Genomic DNA, 13,244 nt, shown 5'->3' with positions numbered 1-13,244 from the left:
AAACCTGGAAGGTAGACTGACGAGGTACCTTAAGGAGTTGTTTCGACTGCAACCACAGAGAGGACATAATACTGAGTGTATTTGCATTGTGTCAGGCAACTCAAAAAAAAAGCGCGCTATGTAGAGAACTTCTTTAGGGCACTATGCTTTATGTTGGTTAGGCAGGATTTTTAAAAGTGTATTAAACCGCAAAAAAAAAAAAAAAAAAAAAAAAAAGAGACGAATTGAGAAATTACCATTGACCAAGTAATTATAAGGAAATTACTATTGATTATTATATAGGGGATACGACAGTATTTTGAGGATATTAATATTACTACGTTTCCTATTTTGCTCCTTACGAAAGTGTTTTGGAGATTGATTGAAGATAACTAAAACTTAAAATAATTTTTTTTTAAATATGGGTAAAAGTAACAGTAAAGAAAAATTTGATGGAACTGATCTGAGTAGTCCTAATATGAATTTCATGCGAAGGAACTATGGTGACACAGCACTTAGCCAGGTGAAAGTTTGGATGAATGAATGTGGGTTTCCAGAGGGGGGGAGTTTTAGCATGAGACAGCTGAAACAGCTGAAACAGATTCTAGACTGAATCTAGAGGAGAACGAAATAGTAAGTTAGGCCAGAAAAGTAAAATTTTAAATTTCAGGCAGATAGGAATGTATGTTGAATGTGGTTAGAAGAATTGCATCATAGGGACAGAAAGCACACACTGGCAGGGACAGTTAACACCTCACAAATGTCTCAGTGTCTCAAAATGCAGGTTTCCGACCTCGACTCTTCCCCGCCGACAAGACGACAACCAGAACAACACCAAACTCCACCAGAAGCGGATGTTCCACAGGCAGGAGCCCAGGTTCCACAACAACCTTTTCCAGCTAATGATGTTCCAGACCCGCAACTCCTCTCTTCACCTCGCACCAGACAAGTGGGCAATATGGACTGGGACAAGATCCAGCCCAAATCACAAAATTGTTGAAGTTACCTGATGTTGCCAGCCTGTTAAAACGTACAGGCATCAAGTGGGACTCAGGAAGAGCTTAATAAAAGCACATGCAGTTCATGCGAATAAGAAGAAGAAAGAGAGACTGATCTGCATAAAGCCTCACTGAAGATGTTCAGAGGTACATCGCGATGCAGAAGAAGAGGATTTCAAGGAAGGAGGGGGGACGCATATGGAACGATGATTGGGACATTTGTTTTCTCTGTGGAGAGAAGGGACATTGGGCAAAACAAAAATTGCCAAGGAAACAGCAACTTTACGAGCCTGAATGAACCGAGGCGGGGATGGAGGAGAGGGAGGAACCAGCATCTTTGAACAGAGAACAAGGCCGTGAGGGACACATCCCACATCGAGAGGGTGAATGCACCACACAAACACAAACACTTATCACAGAAGTAAATGATTTTTTTTTGTTTTTTAGAAAAGAAAGACAAACTATTGATAGGAACATAGCTTAAATAGCAATGAGATGATTATGCTAATATGCCAATGCACACACTCACAGTGCTAGGGAAAGATATTATATTAAGTGTAATGCTGCTTCACTGTTATATGCGTATGAATGGAAGCTTTGCTCATCTGTTGTCACATCAAATCGACAAAGATCTAGTGGACAAGGCACATTCAGTCACACAAAGAACAGATACCACGTATATGCATCCAAAAGATTTAAACTTCACTGCACTCAAACACAAAGGGAGAGATGCAGGTTTGAAAAAATAAGTTGTGTAGTGTGAAAGAAAATTCAACACTAAGTTGCATGTTCTGGAAAGAACATAGATGTGCTGTTTCTGTAGTCACCCTCTCAGTTCCTTCACAGATGTTCAGAGGATGCTTTCCTTTTTTGATGTTCCTGGTTCACACTCACATGACTTGCTGTCAAAAACAAAAATGATGAATGGCAAGACTTGCGACCGTGGATACAAAAATGTGTCAATGCTGACATTTGGGAAAAGATATCAGATCCCGTGGTTAAGTAAAATCAATTTTTAAAGTGTTTAGAAAATGATTTACATCTGTTATTTACACTTTCAAGGTTGTTTAACTGGTACCAGACACAAATACAGAAGCCAAATATGCACATGCATATTTAGTTTATACAAACAACATTTTAAGGGCTCAGAGGTAATCATGATGTGGGTTTAATTAACACATGGAACCTGTGGTTATTACACCATGATCTGACAATATCTACTGTAACAGAAAGCCATCGATGGTATTACACCAGTTTTCAACTCTCTATTGAGGGCAGGTGTAATTGTTCCTTGCAAGGATTCACTAGTGCACACTCCGATTTTTTCCGGTGAACAGTATTTTTGATAAAACACAACCTGATGATTTGAGATTCATCCAAGATTTGTAAGTTGTCAACGCCGCAGTACAACTTCGCGCTTCGTCGGTTCCAAATTCTTAAAACAATCCTTTAGCAAGTTCTGAAGGATTATAAAGGATTCTCTGTTGTTGATCGGGCAAATGCATTCTTCAGTTTTTAAATTGATAAAGACATATAATACTGGTTTACATTTGAGTTCAACAGAGAAAGTTATACATTCACATGCCTCGTCAAGGCTATTGTGAATCACTGACCATTTACAACCAGGCACTAAAAAGCTTAAGATCATTAAAGATAACATCAGGAAGTGCACATTTACGATATGTTGACAATATAAGGATTAGTGATTTGTGCTCCAACTGAAGAATATTGTGAAAATTATTCTGTAGCTCTACTTAAACATCTAAATGCAGAAGGACATAAGGCAAGCCTGAAAAACTGCAGTTTGTTAAAGTATAAGTTTGTTAAAGTATAGGTTTGTAAATGTAAAAGATCAATTTTAGGGCATGTGATCACAGCAGAGGGCAGTCCCTCTCCCCTAATAGAGTAACAGTAATTCAAAGATTCCTAAAACTGTTACAAAGAAATAAATGATGTCATTCCTGCGAATGAATTTGAACTATGCTGTCCTCGAGGAGTCCCTCAGCGCAATCGCACATGGGCTTAACAGCATATAGCAAAGTTATATAGACTGATGACACGAGAAAGCTTTCACTGACTTGAAACTGACCCTACAAACGACCTCGACTTTATGACTGCCCGACGACCCTGACCGACCTTTCACACAACCAGATGACAAGAACGGGGGAGTAGATGACGTCAGTGTTACTCCCTGATCAAGGGGGGTAAACAGAGACGTGTAGCATTTTTCTGAGCAAAACTTGATCCCAAATGCTATGTGTATGATGCTATCGTTAACATGCTATTCTGTTGGAAATGCCTAACATCACTGTGAAAAGATGTAATGTTCTTAACCCAGCTACTCTTCTTCCAACAGAAGGAGATGGTGAACAACATAATTGTGTAGTTGTGTTGTCTGTTTAATCTACTTTTATCAGTGCTTTCTCCCATTTAAAGACGCATACCGTCCACAACAAAGGCAGTTTGTTTTACACTACAGTGATGATGATGATGCATTTTGAAATCCTGGTGAATTGATGTATTTGATGTTTTACTGTAGTTGTAAACTCTCTTATGTTGTCAATAAATGACAAAAAGGAGGGAAATGTAGTAGAAAATTAACTCAGCAAGGTTGAAAAAGTATTTTGTATAAGTGTTTAAAGACTTCTCAAGACTTTTATGACTTGTATTTACATACAACAGATTATTGATGACTTGAGCTGTTTTATGGTCGGAACTGTTTATGACGTCAATATAGTAAGACCTTGTGCGACTTAATTACCCATCAAAGGAAGGAGTGTATCTATTCTTATCACCTCAGGGAACACATGTGAATCAGCTGTTATGTTTAGTTTCCTGTCCTTCCCCCACCTATGGGAACCTGTCTGGATTGGCTCAGAGAGACAGCCCTATCCCCTGGTATATAAGATCTGTGTATCTGACTGTTCTGCATCTTCACTCTGAGACCCTTGCGGTTTCCCTGTGTTGATCCTTTCTGCAGAAAGCCCCTTATTAAATACACGTAGATAACTTTGTTGTTTCCAGCCTCTTGTATCTCCAGATTTCCATCACAAGAGTAAGTTTAAGTTCAAAGCAGAGCTCCTTCAGTGACTTCATGGTAAAGTGAAAAGAGTTAATTAAATAAGACAAAGTCAAGGTTTCACTTAGTTTAATGAAAGGAAATAGGAAGAAAACGCTGAGGGTCAATTAGATCAATAGAGAATTCTTTCATCATTTGTAACAATGGTCAAATGAAATAATCTGTGCCCTGGAGAATACGAAGGCCATGAATAAATATTTAGGTTGTATTCCTCAGTTATAACTTAATACTAGATGGAAGAATTTAATCCATACTTCAGTTCAGGTGCTAAGGTGTTCTTTACTATCCGGTTGTCTCAGTAAGTAAAGAAGGTGAGGTAGCTCAAACAATAATGGCTCCCTGAAACTGGATCAGCAAAATGGAATTCAGCCATCATTCATTTTGTAGATATATAATGTTTTCTTTAGAATTACTCACCAGAGACTTTATTTACAGCAACCGCATATAGCAACACAAGGTTATAGGCCTGTATTTTAAATTCCCTTTGTAGTTTTTGTTGCGAGTCCGATACCGACCAGGTCAATATGCATATAGTAAAAAGTGGATGATTCATAAGACTTCGTTATCAAACCATTACGACAGAGAAGGTTTTTCAGTCAAATAAAAGTTTTATATATTTATGGCAGCACATGTCAACAGAGATAAACGGGGATACCAATATGTCTGTGAAAAGCTCTTGCTCTTGGCCGATTTGATCTGCTAAGCCATAAATAGGTCAGCCTCTAGTTAATACAAAATCAACAGTTACGTTTCAACTGTTACAAATTAAGAGCCCTCTAGCCTTTCAGTTGAAAGGAACCCTTCATTTCTTTACAGGGCTTTTATTGTGAGACATTTGCATGCATTCCATATGCAACTACAGCTGGATAGGATTAAAGGATAACAAAGCAAAGACAATCACAATGAATGAATCAAATGCTATCACTATAATTCATAACAACAGAGTATTGAATATTGCAAAACTTAATTGTTGAGTTTAGCACATTAAAGCAGTAGAAATGCTGTTGTGCTCAACATGTATGCGTCTAATACATGTGACGTCTGAATTGTTTGCATCAACCACACCATTGGCCAAAGAGACCTCTTAATTTACTATGTTTTTTTGTTTGACGAAATACAGTTTATTGAAATATTATTAAAACGATTTATTTTTCAGTTTTGTGAATTTGCCAGGTTGATTATTGAATACAAAAATCATATTCACAAAGAGAGCGCCACGGGATAAAAGGTGTACAAAGCCCTGAAGGACAGGGGTATTGTGGTTTGTATGGACTGAACAGGCAGCAGGTCGGCCACATTTCCACTTGACTTTAAACGCCCGGCTTCTATTAACATGGCCCAGTGTGTGAGGAACAAACAGCCAACAATGATTTCTGCCTCACACCAAACCCTCTCCACGCACATACACACACTCCGTCCTTTCTCCCCCCCCCCCCCTCTCTCTCTTTCATTTCCCAGGATCTCTTTTTTTTCTCCTACTCTTTCCCCCACTCCATCACCCCTCCCCTCTTTTCACATCAAACACTAATGTTTCCTTCAAATTCCTTTTCCTCTCTGTCTGCCAACTTTGACATCACAGGAAATTACGCTCAGAATTGGCGGCGCTAGTTTTTCCTATTTTTTCTTTTTTGCTTTCAACTTCATTCCACTTCCCAAACAGACACCTCTCTCGTGTGGCCTGTCATCCCCGAGACACCAGCCTCCTCCTTCCTTCTACTTCCTCTTCTTCCTCCTCTTTTTTTTTTCTTCTGCTGATATATTTGTTCTGGCTCCCTTCACTCCTCCCATACACGTCGTCGGTTACACTCTTTCAAACGTACACTGTGTCTCTCACTTCTGTCTGACACATCCAAACTGTCTCTCACACGCACGCACGCAGATGCAGCGTGACGCTAACTACACCTAATGCACTTGCTGGGCTTATTTTCTTGAGGCTAATAGGAGGAGCTTTTTTTTCTCTCTCTGCGAGACATCAACAGTGAGATCGCTGTCTGTGCTTGCCTCCTATGACTGGATTAAGGAAAGGAGGCCATGAGCAGAATACTTAATTGGTGCTGAACTGCGGGGTTAAGAATGTGTCAGAGCATGTGTGAGAGTGCCTGTACGATCACATCAGCCGCGTGTGCTCAGGTAAACTGGAAAATGTCTGCCGAAGCATATACGTGGCTCCAGACATTATGCTCGAGGGCCTGAACAGGTAAACACGCTTGCCCAGAAACGATGACTCAACCCGGACTCCAGGGTCAGCCATAGCTGCTGGGTTACAGATGCTGTGAGTATGTTTCCATGTCCACCAAATACCAATCCATCGTGAACAGGAATAAGGTAACAGCTCAGTGACAGGAATTGTATGAAATGATAACTATATTAATGATTATATATCCGCTGAGTTGATGACGTGAGTGAACACAAGTCACAACAATTTAAAAAGTGATAAACAATCCTGTTTGGGTGATTAAATACTACAAGTACAGTTCCCATTCTAAACATGCCTGTTTGGAAGAGCTGTTCACCTGTTTATTCAAAGTTCAGTGAAGCTTGACTCAGTATGCAGAACCCGATGAGTCCGAGCTGCGACAGAGTGCTGGTCGCCTGTTGTTTGTTCAAACTTTAATAATAAATTTGAAAGTATTGCGTGTCCAAATTGCAACTAAATCCACACTTCACTTCCTTGGGTCCATATGCCAAGTGCAAAGCCAATAAGGTGAAGGATTCTTGAGATAAGCGAGCTGCATTCAAACAGATTTCTGGAATATGTAGATATATGTCCTATTTACATCTTTCTCAAGCTATAATTAGACATGTCCTCCAACAGAGCCATAGTGCCATATTGGAGGGAAGAAAATTGAGTATTTCAGAATAAATAGAGAGATAAAGAAAATAATATGCATACCTCCGCCAATGCCAAAGAGTCCGTTAAATTCAATCAAGGTGCACCAAATTTCACATTCTCCTAGATATTGGTCCTCTGAATATGCCAAATTATCCCCCAGAAAATGTGTGAAAACATAAAAAAATGTCTCACAATGTAAAAAACAAAAATAACACCAAACCTTAATGGGTTCTCCCGTGACCCATACTTTTCTCTTTCCTCTGAGTTTCATGGAAATCCATCAAAACATATCCTCCTTAGCAGAGAACATTAATAAGAAGGATACTCCAAATTCTTCAATTCAATGCAGGTGACTCCTGATATTCAGACATCTTCTGTTAATCCCCCTCAAAAATTACATTCAGTCTTAGGACTTTTAAATAATAACTAAAATATTCTGACTTTATTTTCCAGATCTCTGATTTGTTTTTCCATCCGTCGTAATATCTAACCAATCAACATTTGGTTTTTTAGATATCCATCATCTCCACCTCAATACAATGTAGTTCACCAGACTTGTGTTTGTGGGTCTCAAAGCATCATATAATGGCAGTGTCCTTCTCACCCTTCATAATCCATAGACCTTCTCAGGGAATCTTTAACCAGAGTGCTGCATTAATCAGGTGTAATAACAGTGGTTCTAAGTGCATCCACCATATATATGAAGCTGTTACAAATATGATTACTGAAGCTGCGTAGGGAGGCTTACTTAAAAGGACGAAGGTGAGCCCCCTCACGTATCCAATACCATCACAGCATGAAATGTATGTATTTCTGCGGAGTCCGTATTTAATAGGAGTGGGGCTTAATTTTAGCAGGATTTAATCATAATAATGAAAGGCAGTCAAAGAGGAGCTTTTGTTCCTCTGCTAAAACACACACACACACACACACACACACACACACACACACACACACACACACACACACACAGTCGCTCAGTCCAGGGAAATCACAGAGATAGGCGTACACGCACATCTTTGTTGACGTCACGTTGCCTGGCAACATCCCAGCATGCTAGGCTGTGACAAGCTGAGGTCGCAGCCCTGAAGCACCATGCATCACGGGGGATTGTGCGTGCCGCGTCTTAACATAACCCACAATTCCCTCTTGTTGGTGGGATTGTCCCCCGCAGCTGATCCTGGGACCGTTTTTTCGGGACGTTTGAGGTTACGTAAGAAGGTGGGGCTTCTGATTTCTCCACCTTTCAACGCAGCTGAAATCATGTCCATCTTAATTGCGCCTGGTGCATCTTTTGATATGTAATTAACAGTCACTTTACAACTCGCTGCACGCTATATTCTGCAGTACACATCTGGAGCATTGATTTTTTTTTAGCCCGCTCCTCCCTCCCTGATCAGACCCATGACCGCTTTTCTGTAGGTGAGGCTCATTATGCTCATCTGAGAGGGTGGAATTAAACCTCCTCCTCCAAACTCATTACTGTGAGCTAGATTTCACCGGCTGCAGATAGGCACTGCGGTGGTGCTGCTTTTAAAGCCAGAGCCAGATAATTAGAAACTTTAGAAGCGCAGTTCCCATGGCTATAGCCAGAGTGAACAACTAATTCTATTTGAACTAATTACGTTCCATAGTGCTACGCCGTGATTGCTATGCTGATGCTCTGCATCCCCTATGTAATACGTCCAAGGATTTCATCACTAAACAGTACCAGGGATGTATTTTTGTGGGTGAGAGTGACTGTACGTCATTATGTGCATTAGTCTCTGTGCACAGCACGTCTGCAAATAATGTAGACACCCCTGCTTGCTCCCAACTGTGTGTATTTTCACTTGCTAAAGCCCTGAGCAGGCTCAATGATGCTTATTTTGGAGTGGGTTGACATCATCAAAATGCGTCAGAGGAGGTTTAGACCTGCAGCTTGAGTAATAAAGTCTGACATGAGGCCTCCCCTTAAGATCACAGTGTAACTAGTGAGAGAAAAAGTTTGTAAGATTTACTGGCCTCTTGCCAGGCGATTAAAGCAGAAACACTGATTACACATCAGTTTTCTTTGCTAGTGCATGTACGCCTATTTGTACAATATTCTCAGACAATGCAGAAAGTCAGTCTGTCCATCTGTGTTTCCCTCCTTCTCTTTCCATTATTCTCTCTCCGTCACACTTTCTCTCTCCGTGGAAGCTTGCTTGCAATCTTGAGAGGTGTACCAGTACAGACCAACAGACCCAGGCTGACTAAATATAGCAGGCAGCCTGTGACAGCAGGGGACTCTGTGCTTCCCCCCAGCCCCCTGCTTCTCTTACCATGGCGCTCCGTGCAACAGTTTCACTACAAACTACAGCCATGGAGCTAAATTGTCTTCCACACGCGCAGGAAAATGTGCAGAAAATGTGAGACACAAACATCAGACACAAAAACACATAAAGTGTACAGTACACACAGAGTAACACACAGCATACTTTTCTCTCTAACACACACACAAACACTTCCAGTCCAAATAGCATTCACTTAGGACTCAATAAGGAAGACAGAAGCACTATTGTCTCTAACACAGGCCTTTTGTGTTGCACAGAGACTGGGACATGGGTCTATGTTTACTACACAGTGAGCATTCCCCTACACAGACAGACACAATTAAAATCACATGCATAGAACAAAATCAAACACACAAACACACAAAAATAATAACAAAGGATACAAACACTCCACCACCAAGCATGGAGCTATGAACAACCGCACACACCCCATACACACTGCATCAAACTCATCTCTCGGAGGGGAACTGAGTGATGAAGAGGAGTGACAGCACCACATGCCAGGGTGTGAGATGTGCTGCCTCGTACGTTAGGCTGCGTCTCAAATTGAACATGTCAAGCCTTCGGGGTAAAGTCGCTGGAGGACGTTCACCACGAGAAGCGAACGTCCCACCGCAATATCGCTTATAACACCAGCCACACTATCTGGAGAGGGGGGCTGACTCACTCACTGACGAGCCACAGTGAGACGCACAGTTGCGGCAGCAGTGTTTTGGGTTTGTTGACATACCTGCTGTTGAGGGTACTGCATGCCACCCATCATCTGACCCCTCCCCTGCATGCCCATCGGATATCGGTGCGGAGGAGGTGACGTGTACGGCTGGCTGGGGGGGTAAGGTCCGCCCCCGGGCTGCTGTGGAGTGGAGTAAGGATTGTTGGCCATGCCGTACAGCTGCGATCGCTTCATAGCCATGAAGTCCATGGAGGACACCTGTGGAGGAAAAAGAGGGATAAATGATGTGTCATCCAATCTTCTCTGTTGGCCAATATTACACACTCATTTGTGACGGTGCTTTGTGATCATCTTAGAGGCGTTCTAGCTATTTCATCCACTGTCTGCCAAGTTGGAAGCCCAGACAGAAAGAAGTCCACTCAATGCACACACTCCAAACCACAGCCACCACTGATTTATTTTAGAGCTGCACAGCCAGTGGAAGCCTTAAATTACTATATACAGGTCATAAACTAACAACAAATGGAATCAAGTTGAAGCAAAGATGAAAAGTTTGCTGGCGGAGGTCCAAAGCAAATTTATTAAATTAAAACCTGAAGCTTGTATCTATGTTTAAATGTCTGGAAGGGTTTTAAAAGAGTTGTAAATGTTCTATAAAACGATAGGAAGCAATAGCAATAAAACCGCTATGGCCTTGTTCCCACAACCACAGTCCAACTGCCAAGATTCACTGTAGAGAACTCCCTTCAACTGGCAGAAATCATAATTTTTTCATCGAGTTAATAGCTCTTGTTAGTTCAAATTAAGAAACAGGTAAATTTCGAGAGTTTGGCCGGAATCCAAAAATTTCATTTAAAATGTTATGGGTTTGAATCCCCCAAAGGGATTTCAGAGCAGTCAAAGTACCTGCTCTCTTATAGGAACACAAAAAAACAGAGTGGAAAGAGGAAGTTGTCAAGGGCGATTTATTCTGTTGTAAGTATTTCTGAGACTTTTTAGGGGTTGTCTGGGGTCCTCAGCCATTGCGAAACTCCGGTAAAGCGCGTCGGGCTAATGCTAATCCGTCACCCGTAGCGGCGTGTTTGTCTGTCTGCCGGGTAGATAATGTGGAGTTCTTCTATCTTCCCTTTTCTCTCTCATGCTTCCTCTCTTTTGTCTCCGCCGTGTAGGATCATGTGTGATTTATGACATTTTGCTCCTACTGTTTCTTACACACACACACGCACGCACACACACGCCTTCACTTCTCCTCTCTCATCTCCAACTAACCTCCCCTCCTGCCCCACCTCCCCTCCTTCCTTCTCTATCACCACAACCACCAGCTCCCTCCTCAGTTCCCTTTCTTCTCCCCAACTCAATATCACCTCGTCTAGTGGAGAGGAGAAATTGCTGCTGCCTCATATTGCCGGGCTAATATCGAGAAGACATGTCAGGGGATGGGAGCACTTTATTCAGCAGGTTACGTGCAGACGGTTACGGTGCTCTAGTTTTAAAGTGGTTTTGTCTACTGAGGCATGCGCGTGGAGTAGGTTGGACTAATTCACAGAGCGTGGAGGGGAGAGACGGAGAGAGGAAAAAAGAATGTTTGGGTAGTGAGAGAGATGGAGAAAGAAAGCCAGAGAGAGACGAATGAGTGCTCTTGGGTGTCCAAAAGTTATATTGCAGTGTGGAGGAGTGTGTCAGCGTGCGTTTGGTGTGGAGAGAGGGTCACACTGCAAAGGGTAACATCACAGGATTTCAAGAGTCTATACCTGAGGAAGATGGGGAAAAAAACCTTTCTGACATTTCTTTTTGTGTGATAATGCCTGTCCTGCTCATGTACTCTCCTCTCTACTTTGCCATTCATGTATGAAGCTAGTAATAAGTAGATCATTCCACACGCTGCAGAGGCTGGAGTCACTGAGTAATAGCAGCATGGTAATATACAGTCAAATGAAGTATTAAACCACTGGAAGAAATTGACACCTCATCTGACAAAATGTTTGCCAGCAATCAAGTTAAGCACTTCAGGGAATATTCAAGGTTATGAGTCATTTTGCATATACCCCCACTTTAGATTTTAAGGTTTGTATTTTTAAAATATTTATTGATGAGTTTAAGGTTCAACAGGTAACATTTGTTTAAAGAAAAAGTTTGGAGTAGAAGACCTTGAATCATCACAGTATTTGTCTCTGCTCCTTAAAGCTCAGTGAAAGATGCAGAGCCAGGCTGAAGAGGAGAGCGACCTAATAACTTCATTCACGATACAGCAGCTAAACCAGGTTTAGCCCTTAAGTACAGTATATTGTAACGAAGCAATAAACAGACTTTAATGAATTGAACACCAAAGGTTTTTAGACACTTTGGCTGTGCTAAACTTGACATCGGTCATATGTTTCTAATGAAAAGTCAATGGTGTTTTGCTGCAGGGAAGCACATGACCTGCCTAAATGCTTTTACACAAAGACACACACACAGGTCCCTATGCAGTGAGAGGACGTCACTCTCCAGGTCTGAAAATCCAGGGCACTGTGCCACCTGTGATATGGGACAGACACACACACACACACACCCCCCTTCCCAACTCGACATCAAGTTCACCAATCCATCTCAAGAGGTCCTGCGTTTGCCAAAAAATGCTGCGTGCAACACAAGTAAATCCTCTCACACGCACGCCTGAAAAGCACGTTAACTGCTGCACTTAGAGAGGCACTGGACACGGAAAACAACTTCAGAGTTTTGGGAGCAGAGGAGAGGATGCTCGATTAAACACACACACACACGCACGCACAAACATGCACAGAAACGTGTGTTAGCACCGGCTCTCTCTCCCGCTCTGTCACTCACACACTTGTGGGGGATTCTTAAATAAAGCAGCTGCAATAAAATTATATAGAGCTATCTGACACGTTGGTCCGTCTTCCACACATGGAATTATCCACACCTATCCAAGAAGGGGAAAAAAAGACAATTCTCTGCCTCCCCAAATGGAGCCTCATATCTGCTCTCATGACAAGTTCCACAAAATGAGATTTCAGCCCACTGCAGCCTTTTCCTCGAGATGTGCCCACCGTTTCCCTCACACCACTAGGCACAAAAATAACGACAATAATTCTTGACAAATTGAAACATTATTTTTTTTCCTACCCTCAGAGAAAAGGCTGTACTTAGAAAAAAAAACTGACACAAAGTGAATCGTGTTTTTTTCCAGGAGGGACAGCAGAAAAAAAGAGGGACAAAAAACTAGAGGGTATACAAAGACATTTTTTTATTTTCTTCAAATGCGTTTTTCACTTTTGTTCATCTGGGCATGCCGTTCAATGGAGGTGGGGGAGGAGGCATGGGAGACAATAGTAATTCGGCTAAATTTAAAATTCAATTTATGAAC

At 41.7% G+C, this 13,244-nt stretch overlaps 1 protein-coding gene across 1 annotated transcript in view; it reads right to left on the bottom strand.

Moving 5' to 3' along the window:
• arid1b (AT-rich interactive domain 1B) overlaps window positions 1–13,244 on the bottom strand; it is a 182,545-nt gene that overhangs the window by 148,449 nt on the left and 20,852 nt on the right. Inside the window, exon 2 of the mRNA XM_061082983.1 lies at window positions 9,935–10,135. Within this exon, the coding sequence (XP_060938966.1) occupies window positions 9,935–10,135 (201 nt within the window). The remainder of the gene's footprint in view (window positions 1–9,934; window positions 10,136–13,244) is intronic.

The sequence above is a fragment of the Limanda limanda genome, chromosome 12 (assembly GCF_963576545.1).
Source record: "Limanda limanda chromosome 12, fLimLim1.1, whole genome shotgun sequence".
NCBI classification, from domain to species: domain Eukaryota; kingdom Metazoa; phylum Chordata; class Actinopteri; order Pleuronectiformes; family Pleuronectidae; genus Limanda; species Limanda limanda.
Note: the sequence above shows the minus strand (reverse complement) of the source record. Positions and strands in the feature narration are given on the sequence as shown.